Genomic DNA, 27,972 nt, shown 5'->3' with positions numbered 1-27,972 from the left:
ATAATTACATAACAAAATCTTTATTAAGAGAGTTGACTCAGAAGAGATTTGACATTTTTGTGAAATTCAGAGTCCTCAGAATGTTCGGTCAACTGAAAAGAGACAAAAATCATCAGAAAGTTTTTAATGTAATGACCGTAGATCATAACATGAGATTTCTAGTTCTAGTTCAATACAAATAAAATTAGAGATGTAGCACCTGTTCCTTTTTTTCCTGTACAAATGAAGACCTAATAAGCATAGCATAAGCTGGTGCTAAGTGATATGCGCGAGTTCGTGGCGTATAAGTCTGTACCTTGAAAGGAAAAGTTATATTCGTTACCTGTTTTTTATTTCTCATCCAAATTGTCCGAATATGTTTTCAGTAAATTACTGTTGGATTATAAATATTGTATTAGATTATCCTAACTCTGCCTAATGAAAGATAATTTAATTTCATTGGAAGCGGATTTGGAGTTTTATAAGAGACACAAACCAAATAATGTGATTACACAATTTATAGTGTAAATTACAACCCAATTTTTTATGTGACAAGTCTCTTAGTATGCATATCTGGCACAACTTATTCAATTACAGTAACATACATTATTGTTGAATATATTGAATCTTGATGAACTGAACATTTGAAAATTGAGAGCTTGATTGAACACTTACTTCTATATATTTTAAATCAATTAATGACATGAAATGCGATGAAATGACTTACCTCAATGGTATTAAATCCTGGATGACATGACACAAAAGATGACTCTGGAGACCATATGCTCAGCAAATGCAACCAAACTAAGTCACATGATCTAGTTGATAAGCTGAGGTACAAGTTGATACATGCATCCTGCAAAACGTTTTTCACAAAAAATGATAATTGATAGAATAGAGCACTAACATGGAATAAACAAAAAATTTAATCTTAGTACTTTTTTCAAGATGTCTGATTATGATATAAATATTTTCATGGAATACCATTAAAGCTTATCAAACTTGTTAAATTCAATTCTCCTGATGTTACTGGCATCCAAACTTCATTATATCCTATAACAATTTTTATCAGCAATCCTTTGTTTTTAGGAGCCAATATTTTTAATTATTTACCAGATCATATAAAAATATTGAGAACCAAATTCTAAGAGAAATCAAATGAAGACTTATTTTTTCTGTAATTATCTACATTTTAATCCATTATAATTACTTTTATCATTATTCGCACAAAGTTATAAAAATATATAACTTTTATTCACTGACTTATTACTGGCATACAAATCAAAAATAGTTTAACAAATACCTTAGTATTTTTATTTTGGAGGAAACCGACTGCATAAATTCTATTTTTATTTTACTGTGGACAGTGATAGTAAATTATTTCAATTGTATCGTGTTTTTGTCAAAACAAAAGAAAATATCTGTTTTGATTTCTTAACATTTCATAAAAAACAAAGGACAGCGACACGATTTTAGCACTTCGATCAATCACAAGAGAGGAATTATGAATGAGAGGGGTATTATGCAATCGGAACCTTGCTCTCAAGTCTAGAATTCGTTGGTTGAAGTGCTACATCATTCCAGTGTTGTTGTATGGTAATGAGGGATGGACATTAACGAAGGCATTGGAGGCAAAGCTGCAGGCGTTTGAACTGTGGTTGTATCGGCGCATTCTTCGTATTTCATGGACAGAAAGGGTGAGGAATTCTGAAGTATTAGAACGAATTGGGACTACAGTGGAGGTTCTTTATTGTATTAAGAGTCAGGAGCTCCAGTATTTTGGACATGTGATGCGCAATGAGAAGTACAGATTCCTGCAGTTGATCATGGAGAGCAAGATTGAAGGAAGACGCCGGCCTGGAAGAAGGAAAACATCCTGGTTAAAGAACCTGAGAGAGTGGTTCAACATTGACTCAACATCTCTGTTCCGAGCTGCAGTCAATAGAATCCAGATTGCATTGATGATCGCCAATCTCCGTCGCGGAGCCGGCATATAGAAGAAGAAGAAGAATCACAAGAAATGATTTTCGGTAATAATAACCTATAATTTTTATTTAAAGTTCCATGACTTTCCTCATCTCTGAAGATAAACATTTTTGAATCGATTTTTTTTGTTTTGTTTTTTTGCTGGATGCTGGATGAATAAGTAGTAAGAGTTTGAACTAACCTGAAGAGGTTGAGGTTGATAACAGCTGAGGTAGGGCGAAGTAGCATCCAAAATATCGTAGATATTTTTCTCAAATACTTCCAAATCCAAAGCTAATTTTCCAAGTTTCTCAATAATACATCTTTGCAGTTTATACTCTTGTGATAATCGATAAAATGATTGTTTGTCTTTGAGATGGCTCTTAGCACTCGTTTCTTTCAGATATGAGCAGATAGAAGGAAAAACACTCCTGAAAAATTTGGAAAGACATTATCAATAAAGAAATTACTTGTACCAACACCTCAAACCAATAGCTCACAATTAGTTATAATTTTTCATAATTAATTTTTTCACAATTGAATTTATCCGAGTTTTTTTTAGAAAACTGTAGCTAATATCAGTCATAATTTTATATACGATGAAAAATTAAGTTTTGAAAAGTTATAATACGTAACTCTATAAATTATGAGATTTATTTATTGATGTATCATGTTGCCCCACATACACTTGCACGAGAAGGGAACACAAACTTTCCCTGTCCAAGTAGGTTATTGGTTCTTAGCAACTGGAATTGAAAAATGTTTCATTTGGAGAAAAGACAATTCTTTTTGTTCATAAATAATTATAAGTTCAGATGCTGGATCAGATGCTGGCTTTATGATTCAGAGGCCCGGGTTCAAATCCCGGCCCGGGCAAGATATTTATCTCGGGCCACTCCCGTGTTTCGGATGGACACGTTAAGCCGTCGGTCCCGGCTGCCTAAAAAGCAGTCGTTAGGTCATGTCAGAGGCCCTGAAATTGATCAGCTGCGACCTGAAAACTCTGACACCAGACCTGAGCCAGCCAGGTCACTCGATATTATTATTATTATTATAAGTTTATTCATTTTGATAAGTCTATAAGATAAACTATTAATAAAATGATTAGTATATTATGACGTTATGAGGATATTCTTCTAGCTTGGAGAATATATTTGTTTTTTAAAATGTTGATTATTTGTTCTATTATTATGTGATCTATATATTACCTATATACTATTTATGTTACACGATTCTTGTGTATTGGTATCTGAGAAACTCTTGAAGTACGTGCGTTATTCGTTTTAATGATGTACCATGAAATTTATATTAAAATGGTGAAGAAATGAATCTACTGATATTTATGATCATATTTATGTGAATTGCATTCTAATGACTCAATATTTTCTCTATATTCTTATTATATTATCACAATGTTTCTAAATTGTGTTTTAATCTCATTTCTATTATTTTTCTATGGGAACGTAGCATGAAAGGGATTGGTTTTATCTTGAGAAAATAGATATGCCTATGTGATATTTACTCAATTAACTCAAATCACAGGTTGAAGTATGTATTATTTATGTATATAAAGGAAAATTTAAAACGAGAATTCAATGTTGAAACCATTGCAATGAATTTATCATATGATAATGATTAGATTTTAATGGCATAGAAATGAATTTTACGAAATGGAATATTGAAAAAAATTATTTATACAGTCTGATGTAGGTTTGATACATTATATAATCAACTTTGTTCCAGATCTTATATTATTTCTTTTAACTTTCAGTAGCTATTGAGCAAAGTAATAGATGGGTCAATCAACATTACACATAAAAAACAGATCTGAAACTATCAATTGAATAATCAGAATTTGGCAAAGGGTTTATCAGAAATTATAAAGCACTAAGCATTCTAATGTAAAAGCAAAGCAACGTGTTGTACAAACCATTGTGATTAAAAAACGAGTAATATTAATTACTTAAGTAAGCCAGTACTTTAATATTAAGCCAGTTACACACACACATCGATTTTTAGACTTACGATTTCTTGCCGTCCTTATGATTTCTTTCCGATTAAACGGAACTTGACAAACATAATCTGTTTAATCTAATAGAATTTATAGGGACGGCGAAAAAATCGTAGTCCAAAAATCGATGTGTGTGAAGCTAGACAAACGCCCAGGTTTTCGACTGTCCACTTGAAAGTGGCTGCAAATCAAGGTTTCTAATATAGAAAAAGCTAGGTTTGTGTGACGCATCATCATAATCAAACTGATCATATTGAAATTTTGAATAAGCCGATATGTTACTTGAGAGTGTCATGACGAATGAAGTCTTTGGACGTTGCAGCCAGAGTGGTGAGAAGCAGGAATGCCCGATGCATGAGCAGTGGCTCAGATGGTGCGCCTTTGAACCGGTTGACTAGCGGGGACCAGATCAGATGCACCACAGGCAGAAGCTGATCCTGATAGTGCTTTAGAAGCAAAACACCTTCTTCTAGTACCTGCAAATCAAAAAGTCTCCTTGAACCATCTTAAATACATTTAAAAAACTTTGAAAACTTTTACTTATAAATATTGAAATAAATAGTTACTTATAAATAGTTACTTATTTACTTACTATTTTCTTTTAACCGTTGTATTCAATTTCACCCACCAAAACTCTAGGTTTCATCTCTATATTACATATTTGGTGGAGATCTCTCTCTTCAACCATTACGAATAATAATATATTAAACAAAAAATTGAAAAGTTTGCTATTAATTTAATTTTACCAAGTTAGAATAAATCATGTCATATTAAAAAAATGAATTTGGTTTCACAGTTCTGATAGTAAAGGATGATAAATGACAGTAAGACATGGCATTATTCATTCAAGATTTTGTACATTGATGAAATAATTAACAATGGAGGAAGATAGAGTGAAATATTAAACGTTTCCATTCATAGTACATTGATAGATTTGAGTACATGATAGATATATTTGTAAATAGATAAAATAAATAACAAGGAAGGAAGGAAGGAAGGGCGTTATGAAAAAGAGTACTAGTGCAACATATTCAACTTTTCCAGTTTCATAACACTCATGGAATCGATATTATATAAATTTGATTATAGATATTTCAGTATTTTTTTTAGCAGAAAGTGAATGGAAAATTGAAGCTTGGAGGTAGTAATGACTTGAATTTATATGGGAAAGAGAGTTTGCAATATTTTCATGTTTCAATGACTCAAGATCAGAATGAAATAACTTTCAAGATAAAATTGAAAGCTACAAGCGTAAATCTTAACAGCTTTTGGAACACTGTTATTTGAAGTTTGCCTAAAAAATAAGTACATAAGATGCAGGCCTGTGCTCAATAGTTCTAAAGCAATAAGTAGTTTTGGTTTTTACCCAGGAAATAAGAACATTGACTTTCATTATTAAAAACACTTATTGAGATCCCGTCAATGAAACTTTAATTATAGAATTAATCATTGAGGTCTAGTTCTATACTATTGATAATCCTATTACCTGGATAACTAGTATCTGTTGACTGCTATCTTTTGTAGGAAGAAAGTTGAGACTACGTTTCAAAATGTTGATAACCAACATTATATGTGGAGGAACATTCTTCTTCTCGCAACCCATTTCATCAACTGTATCATCAACATCCTCCAATTTGTCATTTTGCAGGTCTCTGTGGAATAAATATGAGTAAAGTTATAAATTATTCAAAGATTGGACGATTTTTCAAAACGATGTGAATATTCATTATGAAAATTATGGAAAATATATTTTGTAGAAGATAATAAATTGCAAGTATAATATACCTGGATAAAAATGTATCAGAGCAAACAAAGAATAGATTATTATAATCTATAATGATGATTCTTTCCAACATTTGTGTAATTCCAATAATTATATAATTCATTTCTAGAAGTATTAAAATACTCTTAGAATAGCCTCTAAACTGTATTGATGTACCAACCTGAATCTTTCCGATTCATCCCTAAACTTTTCTTCAGTGGTTCGCAAATCAGCGGTGTCCTCCTCTTCTGAATCAGATTCTTCTACTAATTGTTTTGATTTTTTATAATCTGAAAGAACTTCAATGGGACTTTTAATCCGATCGCTATCTTCGGACCGATCAATTGGAATGTTGCCGTTAATAATCTTTTCGTCTTCTTCCCATTTCCGGATGCAACAGATGAATGTGAAGAATGCCCTCAAATAAGATTGCACTTTATTCATTTGAAACACATCGTAGCTTTGTTCCAGCACCTGACAATACAAATTGAAAGTCATATTAATAGGTCAATTAATAAGTAGTAATTTATAAAAGTAATATAAATGTATCCTTCATTCAGAATATAATTTATTTATTCATTTCACTCTACAATCATATCATAAAATGTATGATTGGTAAAAAATCTACAGAATAAACCCAAAACTGTTTCTCTCCCTAATTTTTATAAAAATACCCCAAATAAGGTTATGTAAACACTTATTATAAAGATCACAAAATGTACAGTACAAATATACATTATACTAAAAAAATTATGTATCTTGGTTAATCAGAAATGTGAAACGATGAATTATTACACTTGAAAAATGCATTATTAAATTGAAAAATATTAAAAACCTTAATAAATTTGAAGCCAGAAAAATCACAAAACATCAGTCGTTTAATTATATAGGATATTATTTTCGGATTGTGTTTTGAAAAGGTCGACTTACCTAAAATAAATTATTATTATTATTAATATTTTTGTGGAGACAATGGAAGGGACTGTGCAAGCAGGGAGGGTGCTGGGACGATGAAGAGTGAAGTTGGCGGATGATATCAGGGACGAGGGAAAGTACTCCAAGATGAAGAGAATTGCACAGGACAGAGAGGAATGGAGAAGGAGGAATCATGTTTAGACCTGCCCTAGGGCAGAACACCAGTAATAGTAATAAATGGACCCACAAAAATGAATTTCCACTGAAATTAAATGCCAATATAATTTATTAGGTCACTCAAACTTGTTTACTTGCAATATAATACTTATTTGTAATTTTGATTCTTTCATGAGCGAATTTGGGTGTCAGCCTGTAGCACGCTTGTATTATGCTATGAAATGAATAAATAAATATTGTCATATACCTAGAAATTATTCTGTAATAATTTTGTCCTTTTTTCATATTGTTCTGAATACTCTCATGTGGACCATAAGACTAGGTCTACCACAAGATCATCCAGCAATAATCTGATGAAATTATTATAATATCGTATTATTATTAGCGTATCTTATTCTAACTTGTTTCTATAGTCTGTGCAAACCCTAGATTGCAATATAGCTCTTATGGAGTAAAGTGATGCCGGATTTTACAGAATCCAGAGATAAGAGTCTGTGAGCTAATTGTGCGAGAGAAAGTGAAAAAGAGAGCGTAAGCCTTGTCCATAGAATCAGCATAGAAACGGCAACAGTGTACTCCTATTGGTATATTGGAAGAATTGGCCATAAAGCCCCGTGCTGCAATCTAATGTTTTCACGTACTAGTCAATTGTTTCAGATATGCCTTTCTTTGGTGATAAATATTTATAAGAAATATCACCGAATAATTGCTAATTAAAGATCGGATAATTTGCTGTTTCAATCAATGAATTTGTACCCAATTATTAAACTGATTGTATTCAAGTATTAATGCATTTGTATTCCTTCTCCAATACTCGAAATTACTAATATAAATTCATTTCAAAATTGAATTACTACTCCCACATTCCATTCACCATTCTCTCGTACCATCCCCTACATATTCGATGTACAGATGAAGGTCCTACATATTTCTACAGACCTTGATGAAGTGGATCATTTCATTCACATTTATTCCTCACGGCACTAAATAGTGCATTCCATGACTAAAGACCAGCTGATAGTTACATGTACTGGCCAGAGGCATTAAGACATCACATTCAATGTTGGAAGATCATTGAGCTGATTGATCACTTTATTAACAAAAAATTGGATTGAAATTTGGAACATAAACTACCTATATCATATGATATCTAATAAAACAAAATAAATCTTATAGCACCCTTCATTTTTAAAAACTTTAAAATAGTTGAACCAGTAGTTTCGGTGAAATATTAGGGTGCTATAAGATTTATTTTGTTTTATTAATTTAAAAGTAGCCCATGTCAATAAGTGTTTCATATGATATCTCCTTATGCTATCTTTTCTCTATGATGATATCAATATAATATGAATTATAAGAGGTTTAGGAGTAGAGCATGGGATATCCTTTGAGAAGTCTGTAATGAACAGAAGATATCCCGTAAATATTGGTGTGAAAAATATCTAATACATATCAAGTTGCGTCTTTTATGAGGATAGTAGTGTATGAAATCGAGATAATGGGAGTAACAACAAATACAGGAGGCTCTAATACACTAGATATTATGATAATTGATATTGGATTCATAATAATTGATTTTCATGAAATACTTGATAGTCTAATATCTATTATGTCTATTAAACACGGGTTTAATAGGGAATCAAATATCTGATAAAAGTTGGTCAAATACGCGTATCAAGGATCTGTATTATATGATCATACATATGACTGTGTAATGGTGCCCTAAGAATCCTTGAATATCCTGCTTTGAATGGGAGATATCCTTAAAAAAAGAGTAGTAGGGTCAAAGATATTCAATGGAATTTTTTCATAAGTGATATCTGCCAAATGAGGTCATCTGAATACGAGGAGTATTGAAAAATATATGGGTGGAAAAGGAAATGCCCTATAAGAATTCTGTAAAGTAGAAGATATTCTTGAATAACAGGTGTAGTAAGATAATTTCTGTCGTAGTATCACTGGAGGTCATTGTGATCACAGGAGTACCAAAGGATAAAAACTAGCTACTAGAGGAATTAAAAATATAAAGATTTCTTACCTGCTGCAGCAACAACTTCCAATGGACTTCCAGCAGCTTCCAAGATGGCATAGAGTGAATGAAGTAGCATGGGTCCGAATATCTCTTTCCCTACAGCCACCGACATTTTGCCCATTCCTTCAATAGCAAGACATAGCTGCAACATTGAAAGACCTATGTCAATTTAGAGATTTTAGAAGTTTCACAAATTGTCAGAAATATGGTCGGAAATAAATTATGTACCTGTTATTTAATTTATTTAGACTTTACTAAGACTACTTTATTTGAGCTATAATTTCTCAGTTTCACTAATCAGTGACAAGTAGAATAAATCTGGTATAATTACAATAGCCTACAGTGAATGGCCACTGAATAAATAGATGAAGTGTGTGTATTTGCATAGTCAAGAGTCTCAGTTGTCATGATCTGCACATTAAATTACATGATTTGAACTGCAACAGTGCAATACCTTCATTTTCAAATAAGTAGAGAGGCGAATCGTGTAGAAAAATATCCGAAGAAGAGAGTCTACCTGATAATGAGGCTAGACAATATTCATACCTGTAAAACTCTTATTTGTTGTTTATTGACTGAGTCTTGAAGATCAAGAATTTCAGATGCTGGCCACACAGGTAAATCTTTGTAACAGTTGAACACCTCTTTTATTAAGCCTTTGTGATTCTCCATCGAGACAGGAGCACCTATAACACATGAATTGTATATATTAAACGTCATATTATAACCCTAACTTTACCGAGTGCATGAATACTCTCCATTTCTGGAAAATAAATTTGCATTAATAATAATTAGATTAGAAAGAAATTAAGGTTAACAAAATTTGATAATTGGTTAAATTGGAAATCTTCCATTTGAAAAATTCTAATCTAAGTTAAATCCTTGACATTCATGATTGATGACTTTAAAATTGAGAAATTCAGCTTTATTAAAACTGATAATTAGAAGACATCTTATTTCTCTAAAGCTTCTGTCATTGATAAACGTGCGTTTTCCTACTTGTGACTGAGCCCAACTTGTACGTTGTAAACACTTTGAATATATACTAGATAGATCTTTACGTAGATAGATCTTCATTCGAAATTCAACAGAAACAGTGCGATGGTAACAATTTTTTTACAAGAAATTGTTAGTCTTACTAGACGTTTGATCAAATCAAAAATATATAGAATTAAAGTTGAATTTTCAACTCATAAGCCCGGTTGCACAAAATCCGGTTGAATTTTAATCGTGATTAACTTCACGAGAACCAATAAGAGAAGCCTTCTCTGAATGATTCTTGTGAAATTGATCACGATTGAAATTTAACTGGCTTTTGTGCAACCCGGCCATAGTATATAAATAAAATAAATATCGAGTAGGACTAATATAGTAGAATGATTGAGTGAATATACAAAATAATAATTTCACCTCGTAACGAGAGTTCTGATCGAAGAGATATGGACTTAGTATCGAGCAGGACAGCTTGAGTGAGACAGGTGATGAGGCAAGTGAGATGGTTGTCAGAAGAAAGGACGCGCGGTAGAAAAGGACCCAATACTTCCAGATAGCCGTTCAGCAATATCATCTCATTATTACCTGTCATTTTTCCAAACAACAAAGAAGAGTTCGTGATTTGAAAATGGCCGTGTAATGATAGTTCGTATTTGTAACAAATACATATATTATTCACTATGCCACTTTGCAATTAGTACAAAATGAGATATTTGCTCAATTATTCTACATTATTAAAAATACAAGATCTCACTGTCAGTTTAAAATTTTTAATTTAGTAGCATGAGTAAAACAAGAATTGAAGAAAATGATTCATTCACATTTATAGATAAAATCAATTTATTGATAGATAATGATAATACAAGTAATCTATTTGAAATAAAATGCAAAGCTGCTCTCAAATTATAGATGCAACTGTTTTACCTCATAATTCTATTATTGGAATTAATTGCTTTCCAGATTAAGTAGAGTTTGTGATAAAATTCATATGCAAACTTACTTGTAAAGTAAATGTTAGCAAATAGATAGTTGGTGATAAACAAATGAAAAAATTGCAAAATTTTTGAATTATTAGACTATTTTAATTGAGTCATAAATTATAATGAACCTTGTCTCTGCAACCAAAATTCAGTTTACATATTTAAAAAGTCAGAAATAGAGTTACAGTAGGTCTTTTCGATTTTCACTTCTACAAAAGTCTCTACAAAATATTTATACAAACCATAAAAATAATATGGTGCTGGAGCAACTTGAAAGTTTTAAAATTATTTTCAGTTGAAATATTTATTGTTGCATAAATTTCTACATATAAAATGACAAATGGATAACAGGTTACTATGGATGAAAGCAGCTCTAGAGGTGAAGAAAATTTAATATTGAACTACAGTATTTCTCTTGACTTTCCAATGCTGAAATTGAAATGTAGAAATACAAATGTAGAAATTACAATGTAGAAATTACATTTTCTACTCATTATTATCAATCCATGGACGCTTCATTTTCATGGGAAATGTTCTTAAAATCATTCAAACTGATAAAATGTAATAGTCATGTGAGATTAATAGTACATGGACGATTCAATTTTCATGGGAAATGTTCTTAAAATCATTCAAACTGATAAAATGTAATAGTCATGTGAGACTAATCTCTGAACTATACTAAATCAATACTTTATAACTAGTAGTTCTGTGAACAGTAGACCTCACACAGTTTTCTCATCCACAACTATCTTATGTCACCTGTTCTAGTTGATTCAGTTGAATCACAATCACAGTTGAATAATAATTTACTCTTAAAAACTGTTATTTGTTTTCTCCAAGATCAAAAACTCACTTATGTTAATAAACTCAGTTCACTTTTGAATTTGTCTCCCATAATTTATCCAGTTCCGTGATAATCTTTCCATCTGTTAATAATATTTCTCAACTATTTTAAATAAATTTTTTTCAATCAAGAATATTATAATTTCTTCAGCATTATTTAGTTCATTTAATCATTTTTTATTTTATTTTCAATTACCTTTTAAATTTGTTTTTCAAATGTGAGAATATTGATACTGATGGGCACGCATCATAAAAGATTAACATCATAAAGATTAACTGGATGTGATTAGACACCTAATAATAGTATATTATAATTATGGTCGCACTACAATATGTGGCCTTCTTTCCACCAAACTTTGTAATCAATACATTTTTCATAACCATGTACAACTCATTAAAATTAACAATTTCTCAGTTTGAGAAATACTAAGGCTTATTACGGCTTGATTACAAGCTTAAGCTTATTACATTTGATTATTTCAGCTTATTACAAGCTGATTACATACTTAAGCTTATTACATTTGATGAATAAAGTATTTCATATGTATGAGACTTCAACTTATGTATGTGGCCTTCTTTCCACCTAACTTTGTAATCAATACATTTTTCATAACCACGTACAACTCATTAAAATTAAATAAATTTAACACTTTTATCAGAGATATTGTGGAACTTCTCCATATTAAGATAAAGAAAGGAAAAAGAAAAAAGATTTTGTCGAATTCCACTATAACATTTTTATTCACCAAAACTAGTTTTCGTTGCCTATGGCAACATCTTCAGTGGCAACTGAAGCTGATATTGACAGGAAGCAGATGGGAAACATTACAGGTGTGCCTGTAATGTTTCCCATCTGCTTCCTGTCAATATCAGCTTCAGTGCCACTGAAGATGTTGCCATAGGCAACGAAAACTAGTTTTGGTGAATAAAAATGTTATAGTGGAATTCGACAAAATCTTTTTTCTTTTTCCTTTCTTTATCATTAAAATTAACCAAAAATTAACAATCCTCAGTTTGAGAAATACCAAGGCTTATTACATTTGATGAATAAAGTATCTCATATGTATGAGACTTCAACTTACTTTTTATTTTAAAAAATGAAATGAAATGATTATAAAGGTGAGACAGAAGGGAGAATCATTTTATATTATGGACAAAAAGAAAAGGAAGGGAGAGAGGCGATAGTAGGCTATGTAAATAAGATTCGTGAAAGAGAACGAGTGACTACTCTCTCTGATCCTGTCAGTGTCAGATTGTGTCTGATCGAGAGTGACTGTCTGACTATCGATAGTATCATTCCTAATAGCCCCTTCAGTTGAACGCTGTCCAACTACACTTGGACAGTTGCCAAGCACAATAAATTATATATTATTATGAATAGGGAGCAAGAAGAGCCAAACGCCGTTTGTTTTTAAGACTGTGATGAGTCAATACGGCAACACTGTAAATCATATATCTATGTATCGAGCGCATATATTCATCAGTTGGTTGTGGAAACGATTCAAGCGACTCTGGTTGCAAACGGTGGAACTATGCCATTGCCAGGGACTGGTTAAATCCTTGACATTCATGATTGATGACTTTTAAAATTGAGAAATTCAGCTTTATTGAAACTGATATTTAGAAGACATCTTATTTCTCTGAAGCTTCTGTCATTGATAAACGTGCGTCTTCCTACTTGTGACTGAGCCATAATTTGTACGTTGTAAACACTCTGAATATATACTAAATAGATCTTCATACAAAATTCAACACAAAAAGTAATGACAGAAACAGTGCAATGATAACAATTTTTTTACAAGAAAGTGTTAGTCTTACTAGACGTTTGATCACATCAAAAATATGTAGAACTAAGTTGAATTTTTAACTCATAAGCCCGGTTGCACAAAAGCCGGTGAGAAATTGATCACGATTAAAATTTAACTGGCTTTTATGCAACCCGGCCATAGTATATAAATAAAATAAATATTGAGTAGGACTAATATAGTAGAATGATTGAGTGAATAATATATAAAATAATAATTTCACCTCGTAACGAGAGTTCTGATCGAAGAGATATGGACTTAGTATCGAGCAGGACAGCTTGAGTGAGACAGGTGATGAGGCAAGTGAGATGGTTGTCAGAAGAAAGGACGCGCGGTAGAAAAGGACCCAATACTTCCAGATAGCCGTTCAGCAATATCATCTCATTATTACCTGTCATTTTTCCAAACAACAAAGAAGAGTTCGTGATTTGAAAATGGCCGTGTAATGATAGTTCGTATTTGTAACAAATACATATATTATTCACTATGCCACTTTGCAATTAGTACAAAATGAGATATTTGCTCAATTATTCTACATTATTAAAAATACAAGATCTCACTGTGAGTTTAAAATTTTTATTTTAGTAGCATGAGTAAAACAAGAATTGAAGAAAATGATTCATTCACATTTATAGATAAAATCAATTTATTGATAGATAATGATAATATAAGTAAAATATTATATACTATTTATTTTATAATATAAACTTTTTTTACATTATGAATAATATATACGATTTAATACACTCCCCCTCCTTTCAATAATTGATTATAATTCATAAGAAACCCCAAATTGTATGTAGTCCAGTCACTATATACATTTGGTGCATGCAATTTATATTGTAGTTCTGATTTTTTTATATATTATTTGGTTACATAAGAGAAGTTCAGAACCAATTTCTTCATGCAAAACTTCCTCGTGCTAGATACAGAGTGGCCCAAAAACCTTGCATTTTCGGCTCACTTTGGAGTTTTCAGCTATTTCTGCCAAATCTAGTAATCGGACAGAAAAATTTGCTCTCACCTTTTTTTAGACCATAAAGTTCTGAATAAAATGAGATCATTCGGAACTCTCTATCTCATATGAGTACTGAGTTATGATTTTTCAAAAATGAATGAAATTTGAAGGAAAAATCAATTTTGATGAATTTTAGTTTTGGATCAACAATATCTTCCGATTGTTAACATTTAGATGTATAACTCGAAATCCCTCTGAGCGTATTTTTAGGCTCTACAATCTGAAATCAGGGAGAGCAATCTATCTCAAATAGATTTCCAGGTATACCTGACAACAATGCTCCTTGTATTGTGAAAGACACCTAATTTTCAGCTTCAACCATCATCACCAACTACATTGTCCTCACATTGATATTTTGCACTATGACATAAAATCATGAGGTTAAGTTCTATGAGAATCACTCGTTAGATGCACTTCATTTCAGTATTTCTTAGTGGAGAGGCGCGCTTAAGGACACCTCAAGGATCAAAATTTCAAACACTTATAACTTTTCACACAATGCTCAGATTTCATCGTACTACACTTCATTCTTCTCGGCTCGTCAAGGCGGTCCAAAATCATGTATCATACGTTAAATTCGGTCGAAAAATTTATTGTTGAGTGTACTTAAGCCCATATTCCAATATACAAAAAATGGCCGATTTCTATATTCAAAGCTGCATGTCTTGTGAAATACTTCTGATAAAATTTCCAAATCGAGTGAGGATCTGAAAATTGTCCCCCTCTACCAACTTCCATGAATAATACTTTCGATTCCAATACAATTCGAACGTTACAGAAGATTTTAAAAATGGCGATTTCAGTTTTTACATATTTTTCGTGATTTTACTGTTGATCAAGAGTTTCTAAAACGAGTCTGATACATCATAGAAACTAACGATTGATTCTAAATTGTAGATGAATTCATCAATTTATGATCTGAAAAAAAGGTGGGAGCAAATTTTTCTGTCCTATTACGAGAATTGGCAGAAATAGCTGAAAACTCTAAAATGAGCCGAAAATGCAAGGTTTTTGGGCCACCCTGTATACAGCACAAGGGAATTTTGCTTGAAAAAATTGGTTCTGAACCTCTCTTATGTACCCAAATAATGTATTAAAAGATCAGAACTACAATATAAATTGCAAGCACACCCCCTTTTTTATGTCTATATTGACTGGACTAATGATGAATTTACCACTTTCTGTGAGAAGGAAAAATAAGTTTTTCTATGGAATCATATTTCTAAACTTGTTTTATAATAGCAGGTATCCCGTGCCTTGCACTTGGATAAAATGCACTTGTGTTGTAAAATGAAATCTCCTTATGTCCGGGAAACACACAAAAATAAATAATATTCATTATTTTGCAAAAATTACGTAGAAAATCTTCATCAGGGTTGAAAATTTCTAGCGAAAAAAAAGAGCTTAATTGGTATCGAACCCGCAACCTGTCATTCATGAGTTGTGCACGCTACCAATTAAGTTACGGAGTCACTTGAAGTAAGCTCTGTTTGGTTGGGCGTTTGTAGTTACCGGTACCGTACGTAAACTTTGAATCTCAATTTGAATAAATCTGTTTTAATTACTAAACCCTAATTCATTGATTAATAGCAATGAAAATAAGCCTATATCCATCCTTGGTAAATTCAGATTATCTATGTAAAATTGCAAGTGAGATTATCAGTGCATTAGTACATAAGTAATGTGTCATTCATGTATCATTTCCTTTATAATACTATAAATGGAACTCACCAAATTTCAGAACTAATCTGGGAAACGACGACATAAATGAGTAGAAATTTTCCTCCACCAGCTCTAGGAATTCTTTTCCAGTTCCTAAACTACATAAACGAGAGAACTTCTCCAGCGCTTCTTTGCTTTTAGTTGATATGAGATCCATTTCATCTTGGCTCAAAACAATCAGTGCTTCAATCATATACCTTAGAGATTGCCGCATATTCCTGCAATGGAAGTAGTTAAGTTTGAGCAAATTATAAACAGGAAATTATTTTTGAAATGAGGGCGGTGTTAGTTGAGACAAATGAATATTTTTTATACTTTATTCAATTATGAATGTTTAAATTTACTGAAGTACTGTACTTACATATACTGCAATATTTAAGGGAGCTTAAAGTAAAAAAGTCTTTGGTAGGGGCATACATTTCATGGGGCTTTCCCAACTTCATATTTATAGATCAAATTGTTTGTTTTTCATAATTAATCATTAACTTAATTACATCAAATAATGAAATACAGATGGTTGAATTTACTTCGAGAGTATGGTATAACTGATTGATTTAGTTAGTGAATTAGTGATCTATTAGAATTCATGGTGGTTCAGCTTTATTCTTAAACGATTTGATAGAGTTCAAGGAAATGCACAGAGTGAAAGAATTATCTGTTGAAATGGTTTGCGAGGCTTGTGCGATAAGGTTGCCTCCATTGAACTTGATAGCTGTTGCCATTTACAGGCCATGTAGTGCTTTATTAAGTACTTTTTGTGAATTCCTGGACACCTTGGATAGAATATCGACTTATTTATCGGCCTTCGACTGTTGTATTGTATTAGGCGGAGACTTCAATGTAGACTTCAACTTGTAGAGTAGCTTCAGATATGATCTTTGTAATTTGTTGGCCAGTTTCAATCTAACCATCACTACAAGACAGATGACAAGACCCGCCAGATTAGAAGCCGGAGGTTCCTGCATAGACAATATCGTCACAGATATCCATTATACTCGATGGGAAAGTGCAATTCTATATACGGCATTTTCCGATCACTTAGCTTTAAACCTAAAAATAAAAATTGATAATAAATCCTTTGTCAGTAAGACACGCAATAGTCCAATTTTTTAAGACAAATTAGCTCAAGTAGGACTAGTATATTTTTAGCATGTATGGAATCAATCAACAGGATAGCTGTTTACAAACTGATTGACCTAGATGAGAAAGTTGACATTTTCTATGAACTTTTTCTGTGGGCTGTCAACTCGGCTGATCCACTAGTCCTCAAAAGTACATTAAGGGGTGCTAGGAGTAAGTGGTACACACATGAATTGAGGGACTTGAAAGTGAAATGTGAACAACTGTTTCATGTATATAGCATTCTCGGCTCAACAGCGGTCAAGTTAGAGTATAACAATCTTAGAAAGACTTACAGGTCTAAAATCAAACTGGCTAAACTCAGTTACAATAGTAAATTCATTAATGAGAGTAAAAACAAGAATAAATCAGCCTGGGTAGTAGTAAAGAAGCACCTTGGTTCAAATAATTCATCTCTGGACGATGCTTGCAACTTGTCAGTAGATCGAATAAACAAGTTTTTCTTTTCTTGGAAAAAATAATTTTACAAAGCAAAGATATCCCTAAGAGTAGTTTTGACTTCAGTCACTATGTATCATTAACGCCTGAACCAGAAACGAAGTTTAGTTTTCAGGAATTCACTGTTGAGGAGGTATATGACACAATTCATAAAATGAACCCCAGCAATTGCTTATATATGAATGGACTCAACTCCTCAATATTAAAAATAGCAGCTCCATATATCTCAGAAGTCCTAACCCATTTGTTCAATATGTGCCTAGCTTCAGGTATTTTGCCTGATAAACTAAAGAGAGTCAAAATGATACCCGTGTTCAAGAAGGGTAATAAGGCCAACATTGAAAGCTACAGACCCATCTGTATCATAGAAATAATATCAAAATTGTTTGAAATGCTCCTTCATAAACAGCTTGTCAATTACTTTGAAAACAACAGTCTACTTTCTCGAGATCAGTACGGTTTTCGGAAAAATCTCAGTACTTCTGATAATGTCTTGGATCTTATTGAGGGAGTCATCAGTAGCTTAGAGCACAAGAGACTTGTGAACCTCAGAGCATTTGACTTTTATAAAGCTTTTGAGTCAGTGAAGCATAATATTCTATCTGAAAAGCTTTCTTTCTATGGCCTTGACAAGTTAGCCGTGGATCTAATTGGTTCATACTTGGGTCGCAGAATGCAATTTGTCTATAGAAACGGCGAATTCTCAAGTGGTAAGCTGGTTAGATATGGTGTCCCCCAGGGTTCAATACTTGGTCCACTGTTGTTTTACATAAATGATTTGTCAGGTGTGATAAGGAACTGCTGTGATCAAACCCAACCCTATCTTTTTGCCGATGACCTGGGCTTATTGGTGAATGGGACGGGAAAACAAAATGTTGACAGTTGTTGAATTGAGCACATCAAATATAATGGATTGGTGTGCTTCAAACAATTTGTGTCTTAACCTCCTGAAAACCTGTGACCTACAGTTTAGCTTTAACCCTAGGTTTACTGGCACAGATTCCCTCAAATTCCTGGGTATCATGCTTGACTCGAATTTAAATTGGAAAAAGCACAATGATTATACAGCTGGTAATTTAAGTAAGGGTTTGTTTGTCCTACGTAGATTAACTCACATAGTTAATCATGAAGTTTTAATGAGTGTCTTTTATGCTCTCATCCATAGCCATTTAGCCTATGGGATTCAGCTCTGGGAAAATTGTTCGGCATCTATTAAACTTTTCAGACTCCAGAAGAAGGCCATTCGAATAATTTGTCAGGCACCACCCCTAGCAACATGTAGGCCGCTTTTTCGTAAACTAGGCGTCTTGACTCTCCCATCTTTATATGTTTTTACTTGTCTGATGTACATGAAAAAAAAACCTTAATGAATATAGTCGAAATGGTGACATACATAATTATTATACCAGAGGAAGGTTAAATCTCAGAATTGATTCTCACCAATATGCGAGTACCCATAGGAATTGGAGAAACATGTCCATTAAGTTATTCAATGAGCTTGCCCCTGAAGTAAGACTGTTGAGTACCTCACTATTCAAGTCACACATAAAAGGCTTACTTACAGAAAGATGTGTTTATTCTGTTGGAGAATTTTTTGAATAGCTTCAGTGTTCATCTGTTTAACTGTAACAGCTTTGTTGTGACTTGTGTTGGATCCCGTTTTAATACCTGCTATTTATCAATTGCTGTTGTTTATTACTATTTGCCAATTTAGTTGTAAATTTTTTTACAAAAATACTACTTTGACTATATTATTATTATTTAAAAAATATTTTGACGGTTTTTAATTTTATTGTATATTGACGTTTGTTACAACACTTTGTGTTTTATGACAATAAAGGATTATTGATTGATTGAAGTCAAGATAGATTTTTCCAAATAAATTGTAATAGGAATAGAAGAAGCAACTCGCTTTTTAATATACTAACTATTGAAAGAAGAAAATCAGTTATCTGCTACTTAAAACAATTAAATTGCAATACAAGAAAAAAAATTGAGTAGTGATGCTCACTTTAGCTTGATTTTTCAGCGTGGTAATGATGAATAGTTTTCTCGTCGATTTCAGAATGATTCTGAGCTATTTCTCCTCAAAGTGATACTGACATGGGTTTGAACAAGATTTCCCTAGTTTAAAAATTAATTTCATTACAAAAAAATATAGTGTGCCAAAAAGAACGCAGAATTTGAATTAAAAATTCAATAATCACTTTACTTATAATTTTACGATATTTTCCATTACAATGGAAAGTGCATTCCTGCGGTAATTGTGGAATACAATATCTGAATAAAATGCCCTACACGACTACGGTGACACACTTCCATTTTTTCAACAAAATATGTGTCTCCATGGAGCCCTGGACTCACAATGAAACTAAGTTCATCAGCAGCAATGTTCGCAATAAACCGGCCAAGACGTTGGCGTCCTGGAAGTTTAATATCCAAAAGCGAACTTGTTTCCTCGAACTTTTCAATAAGTCTCTTCAACTGTTAAACTAATTTGTCGACCGAAAATTCCATAAAATTTTTGATTTGGCATAATATTTCCCGTACTTTTAGAGCGTTTGGAGAATCACAATGCGTTGCTTCTTCGTGTAACGCTCCATGTCGACTAACTGCAAATAGAACTGATGAGATGACAAAACAGGCAGTAACAGTGCTATCAACCTAATATACCAACAATGACGTGGAATTCAAATGTTCCCCTCAACCCCAAACTCAACCCCTTGAGGGCTCAAATGTGGATTTTTAAGATAATATATAAATAAAACAAAACTTGGAATCTGAATTCTGTCATCAACTCACCAAACACAAGATGAAAGTAGTAAGTCTATTATTTCCACTAATTGCAAGCGAACTTTGTGATTTTTATGAGATTGTGACTCAGTTATAATTTTCTGTATTACAGCTTCAAGTTTGCTGGATACTTCACTAATCCATTTTTCAGTTCTTGGATTATCTTTTTCAAGTGATTGCACACTTTTCGAATTGCTCTTTGAAACCGGAAGTAATTCCGATCCAAGCTGTTTAGTGAAGGTATCAATGCAATGCAAATTATACTCATTTTTATCACAGTTATCGCCTGGTTTGCTCTTGCTCACATTGTAATTGTCATTCAAACAAAGAGCAATGGTTCTCCCCCAAAGTCTTACACCCATCTGTAAAATACACAAATACAAATTGTAGATAAGATCAACAATGAATTATATTAGGAATATAATTTAAACTTCAGAGAAATCATATGGAGGGAACTGAACAATTAGAATCAATTATTGCAGTATTTTTTGATGTGGAGTTGAATAGTTCAAATGAAATCAAGTTTTATTCCATGACATAAAACTTACATAACAAATTAAATTATACAGTTTATATTACAGGTGATTGGATACAATACTGTCTGCTTGAGGAAATTCTACTCTGCAAAAAGGAGGAGAATATATTTAGATACAAAGGGTAGATACTAGTTGATTCATTCAATAAATTATTGAGTAGCCCTGAAAATCACTACAATTTCTAGATATAAACTTCATAAAATGACTTTGAGAAAATGCGATTAATAAGCAACAGGATTCATTTAAGAATAATGTTGCAGTAATTGAATCAATAAGAAAAGGATGTTTTGGGAATGAATGCTCTTACCAATGTGACTTGATGATTTTGCACATGACCGCCACAAGCAGCAAGGGTGGCAACGCTAACAATACCAGGCATCATTAGCACAGCAATGTTACTCACATTGTACATGAACATCGAATCGGCTGTCGATTCAGCTTTATCATGCTGTTGTAGCACATGCAAAATGCATTTCATCGCGGTCACTCTGAGAACAAAGATAAAATTGATTAATTTAATAATATGAACATTTAAATTTATGATTAGAATGTTTTGCAGTAAACGGCTGATCACTAAGGCAATGCCAAACAAGAGTTTGACACTGTCCAGTGCCACACAAAATTGTAATGTAAGACAACTTGTACAGTACCTCATTCACATGCAACCGCCTGTTCTGGGAACGCATTTCACCTATAAAGCTGTACTGATATTTATAAAATATTATGATTTTTGAGGAAGAATAAAATATTCTTACTTCATTATTTCTATAAAGTGGAGATGAGAAATATTAGAGAAGAGAAAAAAGGCTGTATTTGCTGAATAATTATCTGAAAAAAGTCCTGCCATTTTAATGGAGGTATTGTAGAACTATCTAAGAATATAATTTTTCAAAGCATTTTCAATTTACGATGTACCTACTAAAATGAAAATGAAATTCATATTATTTGTGCAGAAATCTGTCTGTTTTCCGGTAGTGCCTTAAATCGCAACTCTGAAATTACTTATAGGTTGGCAAATAGTAAGAATCTATTACGAAAATGTGTCTTTCATCAACAAATTTTGTAGAAGAAAAATACTCCTTTCTATGCATAAATACGATATTCAATTTGAGAAGATATGAGGAAAATACTCAGTAATAATTCAATAAAAGACGATAATGGAATAGTAAAGGATTGCTATATCCAATCATTTCATGATTATGTATTTTTATTATTGACGAATGAATAAATAAATTTATCAAAATTACAATCTAACATAGTTCAAAACCAATCCTTATAACACATTAATATGCGTATGTATCTGATTTGTCATATTCAATTCGTTTTTGTTTCTACAATTGATTAGAGGAAATACCGTGACATTTCCAGTCTAGTATTTTGATAAAAAAATCAGGGTCAGAGTCCTAAATAGTAATACACAATTGATTAGGTTCATGATTATAGGATCACAATTCATCTTTTATGTGAGAGGTATTTTTTAAATTAACAAATAAATTTGTTTACAAGACTGACCTTAACTGGATCATTTTTTCTTCCTTCACTAACTTGGTACACAGAAACACACCAAAGCTCATCATTGGATGGTATTTCTTGACGTACAAAGTTTCAAGGACATGGAAGGGCGTCGATTTGAACAGTGCACAAACACAATTCAAAACGCTCAACTTCAACTCCTCAGACAAATCAGTTGCAATCGATGCCTCTTTATCACGAGTGAGCAGCTTGAAAACACCTGAATAAAGCTTCACAAACTTTTCAATTGATGTCGTTTCTGTGAGAAGTAGTAGTGCAGTGAGTGCATCAACCAAGTAACGTTTAACTTCAGAACTGAAATGAGGAAAAAAATGTGTTACAAATATTAGAGTGCAACGAGGAATGACAGTATAAATCACGATTGGTATTCCTATTCATTTAAGACTTGTTACAAGCTTTCTACACCCTTGAATAACATTCTAAGTTTTTGAACAAAACAATTAATAATTATCTGAGTGAAATATTACCCACTTATTCATTTATTCTATGATGAATTATTCTTCATATTAAAATGAAGCTGATATTTTTAGAAGATAATCAATATATTTGAAAATTCAACCGCTCACTCTCTCTCGTCCGATTCACCAAATTCTCAGCTATGAAAAATGATTCGTTTCAAGGGGAAAAGGATATGTATAGTTGATTTGGAATTGAGTTGGTTTTTGAGAATAAAATGAAAACAAGGAAAAACAGTATGATGCTAACATAATTAATAATATATTATGTAGAACAAAATCCCTTCAAGAATGTAGAATTCGAGGAATGTTTGCGTAGAATTCAACAGAATTTCTACCTCAAGACTATCATTCAGAATGAACGGTGTTGGCTATTTCAACTGGTACCTGCTGTTGGTTCACCATGATGCAGAGTCATGCTGTATTCATAGAAAGACTTCTGACTGGCTTTGCCGTCTGTTTCGCACAAAAAATATCTTCCCTGGGCGGTCATGGGAGCATAAGTTCACCATTGATTACAAATGAGCTACTTGACCAACTTGAATGGTGCTCATAGCTTAGGAGAGATTTTGTAAGGATGGTTTTGGCGTAGATATTCAAATATTCCTTTATTCGAATCGCTGATTAGTATAATTAATTGGATTGAGATTTATTCTATTGATTCTTTGGAGGATAAATTTATGTTTTTCAATAGAAAATTTTTAACTGCTGTTGAGCTATGCTTTCCTGTTAAGAATGTCATGTGCAAGAAAAAAGCTGCTCCTTCCTGTGAATGGTATAATGATGATATTAGACAATTGAAGGATGACTGTTTGCTTATGTATGAGTTATTCAGACAATCAGGTTTGGTTCATTACATGGATAAGTATAATTTATTAAGAAAAATATTCAAGAAGACTGTGAGGGAAGCCAAATTCAATTACAATTGTAATCGTGTGCTGACAGCTAAAAATAAACCCAAAGAATTGTGGTCTATAGAGAATCTGAACAAGAACGATTTAAAAGACAGTAAACAAAATGATTGCCTGACGGCAGGTGGTTTTAATGATTTCTTTATTGAAAGTGTTAGTAATATTGTTCAAAGAGTACCTACCTCTGTAAATGATATTTCTTATTATCTTGACATTCACAAAAAAGATAATCCTGTATTAAATTCTCTCTCTTTTTCATGTATTACTGTTGAGCAGGTGTATAATTCTATATTATCTCTCAGTAATAGTGCTTGTCTTGATGTTTACTATTTAAATTCATGTTTTATGAAATTGGCTGCACCATTTGTATGTGAAGTGTTGTGTTACCTTTTTAATATTTGTATTAAGGATGGTGAATTTCCTAAATGTCTGAAATTAATTAAAGTTATTCCTTTGTTGAAAAAGGGTTCATCTCTGGATTACAACAATTATAGGCCTGTTTCCATTATTCCTATAATTTCAAAGATATTTGAGATGGTACTCTATAAGCAAATCATAAGCTATTTTGAAAGTAATTCACTGTTCACAAATAGTCAATTTGGATATAGATCTAAAAGAGGTACTCATGGTGCTATATCTGAATTCATGAAAAACTTTATTAACTGGCTGGATGGTAAGAACAAAGTTTCTAGTAGTTTTTATGACATGTCAAAGGCTTTTGACATCATATCTCATGAGATTTTGATAAAAAAACTCCATTTTATGGGTTTGATGATGTGTCTATTAAGCTTATGATTTCCTATTTAAGTGATAGATTTCAGGCTTCTTTTTATAAGGGTTCTCTTTCTCATTTTTTGAAGGTTCAGACAGGGTACCCCAGGGTTAACCTATACTCTTCATTATTTATACCAATGACTTGCCAGCTGCTATAAGTAATGGAGATATTAAGGCTTTTATGTTTGCTGATGATCTGGCAGTCCAGATTAAGTGTGAAAAGATTTTTACCAATTTGAATGTATTGGGGAAGATTAATGCAACTATTGAGGACTGGACAGCTGCTAACTTTCTTTGCCTCAATAAAGATAAGACCCAGTTGTTAGATTTTGACTTTGGTTGTAAGACAGATATTAGTTATGTCAAATTTCTTGGCATCACATTGCAGAGTAATAAGAAATGGGAAAATCATATTTTTTCATTGAGTAAGAAAATATCTAGAGGCATTTTTATGTTATGTAGATTAAGAAATATTGTTAGCATTGATGTGTTGGTAGCTGTATATTATGCTTACATTCAGTCACACCTGTTGTATGGTATTTTGGCATGAGGGAGAGATACCAATATGAAGAAACTTTTTGTTTCACAAAAAAGGGCCATAAGGATCATTTGTAAAGTAGATAGTAGAGCACATTGTCGACCTCTGTTTAAAAAACTTAATATTATGACTGTTTATGCTTTCTATGTGTTTGAATGTCTGATGTATACCAGAAAAAATCTTTCCATCTTACCCATAAATAGTAATATTCACAATCATTTTACAAGACAAGCAGAAGCACTTAGATTATCACAGTGCAATTACCATTTAACTTTGAAAAGTTTTGTTGAATTTGGAAAGAGGTTATTTAATAAACTGCCTGCTAATATTAAAGAATGTGATATTAATAGTTTTAAGTTTTCCGTTAAAAAGATTCTAATCGACTGCTGTCCATATGGTTATGAGGATTTGTGGTGATGTCTGTGTATTATCTTAACTGTGATAAAACTGTTTTAAAAATGTTTATTATATTATATAGTATTTGCTTATCTTTGTCTTCTTTTGTATATATTACGATGTGACTGTGATGACTATTAATGTTTATTGTTATATTTTAGAATTTTTTATTTAATTGTTGACTTTGTCTTGCATTTTTGTTAAAGTGTTCTGACAATAAATGAATCTTGAATCTTGAATGATGGGTCACCTCTTAAGCTAATCCAGGCCTACCTGGGAGGCAGCAGACAGGTAGAGTTGGCCAATCGCAGATTAGAGATTGTCATGACTGTGAAGTGCCCAGGGTTCTGTCTTGGGGACTCTGCTTTTTGTAATTTCAGCGAAAGATGTTGCATGTTCGGGTGGCAGAGCTACTATCTGCTATGCTGATGAAACGACCTTCTTTGACATCAGTATTGGAGAATTAAGGCGGCTATGATTGGGACCAAGGTGTTTACTACAAACTGGTTCTCTGCAAACCTCTTCCTTCTCAATGAAAAGAAAGTGCAGTCAATTGTGTTCAGCCTGAGAAACGGGGAGGAATATGAGTAAGGTTAGGTGAAGTTGTTTGGCTTGTTCCTGGGCAGGGACCTGTCATATGAAGACTGTTTGCTGTAGGCTGAACAGAGTGCTCTTCTTAAAGAGAGGGCTGAGAGGTGGTGTTCCCATGCACCATGCACTACCTTAAGGTAAACTTCTTTATTTTTCAGAGCATCCTGTTCTACGGCCTGGGTCTGGATCTCTGGGGTGGAGCCGCATAATATGTTGCTGCGCAAGCAGAAGAGAGCATTGCCTCTGTGTGGCTGATAGACTGGCTTATTGCCGTTCTCTCTTTGTTAGAAAGAGGGCACTCACTGTATTAGCTCTCTATATCCTCTATGCTCTTAGCAGATGAAAATGTAGATGGGCTTGCCAGAAAGTTTTTTTGAGAGTTTTAAACATTGAAAGTTAATATATTTCTATTTAATCTACTTTGATGAGCTCAAATAATTTAATCTTTGTTTAATGGAAAATTCTTTAAACTTAAATGGAATAGTTGCATTACAATTTCAAGTTCTATGCAAAACTAATATACTTTTCATAAAAATGAATAAAATGCATGTACCGGTACCTCAGAGAATTGTTGTTGAATAAATGGAGTTCTATCGGAAACGAAATTACAAACTGCAGTCGCTGCAAAACTGTTTTTGGAGAATTTGAGATCACATTTTCCAATTTCAAAACATTTTTTCTATTGGGATTAGTTATAATATCATCGCAAAGCGGCTTTATTAGTCGGCAAGCTTGACTAATTCCATCATCATCTTCTTCCATTTTTGTTCTATTATACCTGTAAAGTAAAGTGAAAATAAGATAATGGAAATAACAAAAAAGGTAATTGAATATGATATATTTTGCTTTTAAAAAAAAAATACGGTAATGTTGCAAAATCTGATTGTCACGTGTGTGTTATCTAAATTTTGCACTAAGTCTACAACATTAAATTCCAGACTTCAAAAGCGTTTCTAATTAAGAAAATGCAGTTTGACCTGTTTAAGAAAAAAATATTTTTTATAGATTCCTTGATTCATTGTTTTGTTCTATCATGTATTTTATCCTACAAAATTAAAATTTTCTCACTGAAGGTAATTTCAGATAACTTAATCATTGATCTCGTCACATTTACGTTCATTTGTTGACAAACTTTCAACTTACCACAGACAATAATCTGTGTCTAGATTATTGTAAAAAAATCTATCGAGAATAAATAAAATAAAATACCTTTATTTAGAATAGTTACCTACTTAATTACTAATAATAATAACAAGAAGTTGCGTCAGTCATGAAGAAGACTTTAGTTTATAAAGAAACTAAAGACTTTAGTTTATGTTCATGGAATAAGGTTACCAACTAAAATAATGAACAACTGAAGTACTGACAGCCTATAACGCTTCAAAATGAAATTTTTATGAAAATATATTTAAATTGAGAATGGAATGAATTTAGTAAAATTAATTAACATTAGAAACATTTCTAATACTCTGTTGTTATCATTCTAGCAGAACATAACCTCAACTCAAAAATACATTTTGATTTTTGAATTCATCACCTGTCAGCTGTAGTTGTACAGACGTATAGACGAAGAGGAAATTATAAGCTAATTTTTATCTGATCATGAATATTTCAATTTAAAATAACTTTTATTTTTTTATTCCTTCATAATATTGAAAGTTACTA

General features: G+C 32.3%; 1 protein-coding gene across 1 annotated transcript; it reads right to left on the bottom strand.

Moving 5' to 3' along the window:
• Nucleotides 1-4: 4 nt before the first annotated feature.
• LOC111057381 lies at nucleotides 5-27,800 on the bottom strand. The gene is made up of 15 exons (XM_039422495.1): nucleotides 27,536-27,800; nucleotides 26,867-27,085; nucleotides 22,622-22,936; nucleotides 21,417-21,597; nucleotides 20,583-20,935; nucleotides 16,212-16,420; nucleotides 13,686-13,853; nucleotides 9,388-9,527; nucleotides 8,848-8,983; nucleotides 5,899-6,196; nucleotides 5,442-5,607; nucleotides 4,238-4,431; nucleotides 2,147-2,375; nucleotides 707-835; nucleotides 5-92 (listed from the first exon to the last, which is right to left on the bottom strand). The coding sequence occupies exons 2-15, from the start codon at nucleotides 27,067-27,069 to the stop codon at nucleotides 24-26; spliced, it is 2,790 nt and encodes a 929-aa protein (XP_039278429.1). The 5' UTR covers nucleotides 27,070-27,085; nucleotides 27,536-27,800; the 3' UTR covers nucleotides 5-23.
• Nucleotides 27,801-27,972: the final 172 nt, after the last annotated feature.

This window comes from Nilaparvata lugens, chromosome 1, assembly GCF_014356525.2.
Source record: "Nilaparvata lugens isolate BPH chromosome 1, ASM1435652v1, whole genome shotgun sequence".
NCBI classification, from domain to species: Eukaryota; Metazoa; Arthropoda; class Insecta; order Hemiptera; family Delphacidae; genus Nilaparvata; species Nilaparvata lugens.
The sequence above is the reverse complement of the archived record's forward strand: the minus strand, read 5'-3'. Positions and strand labels throughout refer to the sequence as shown.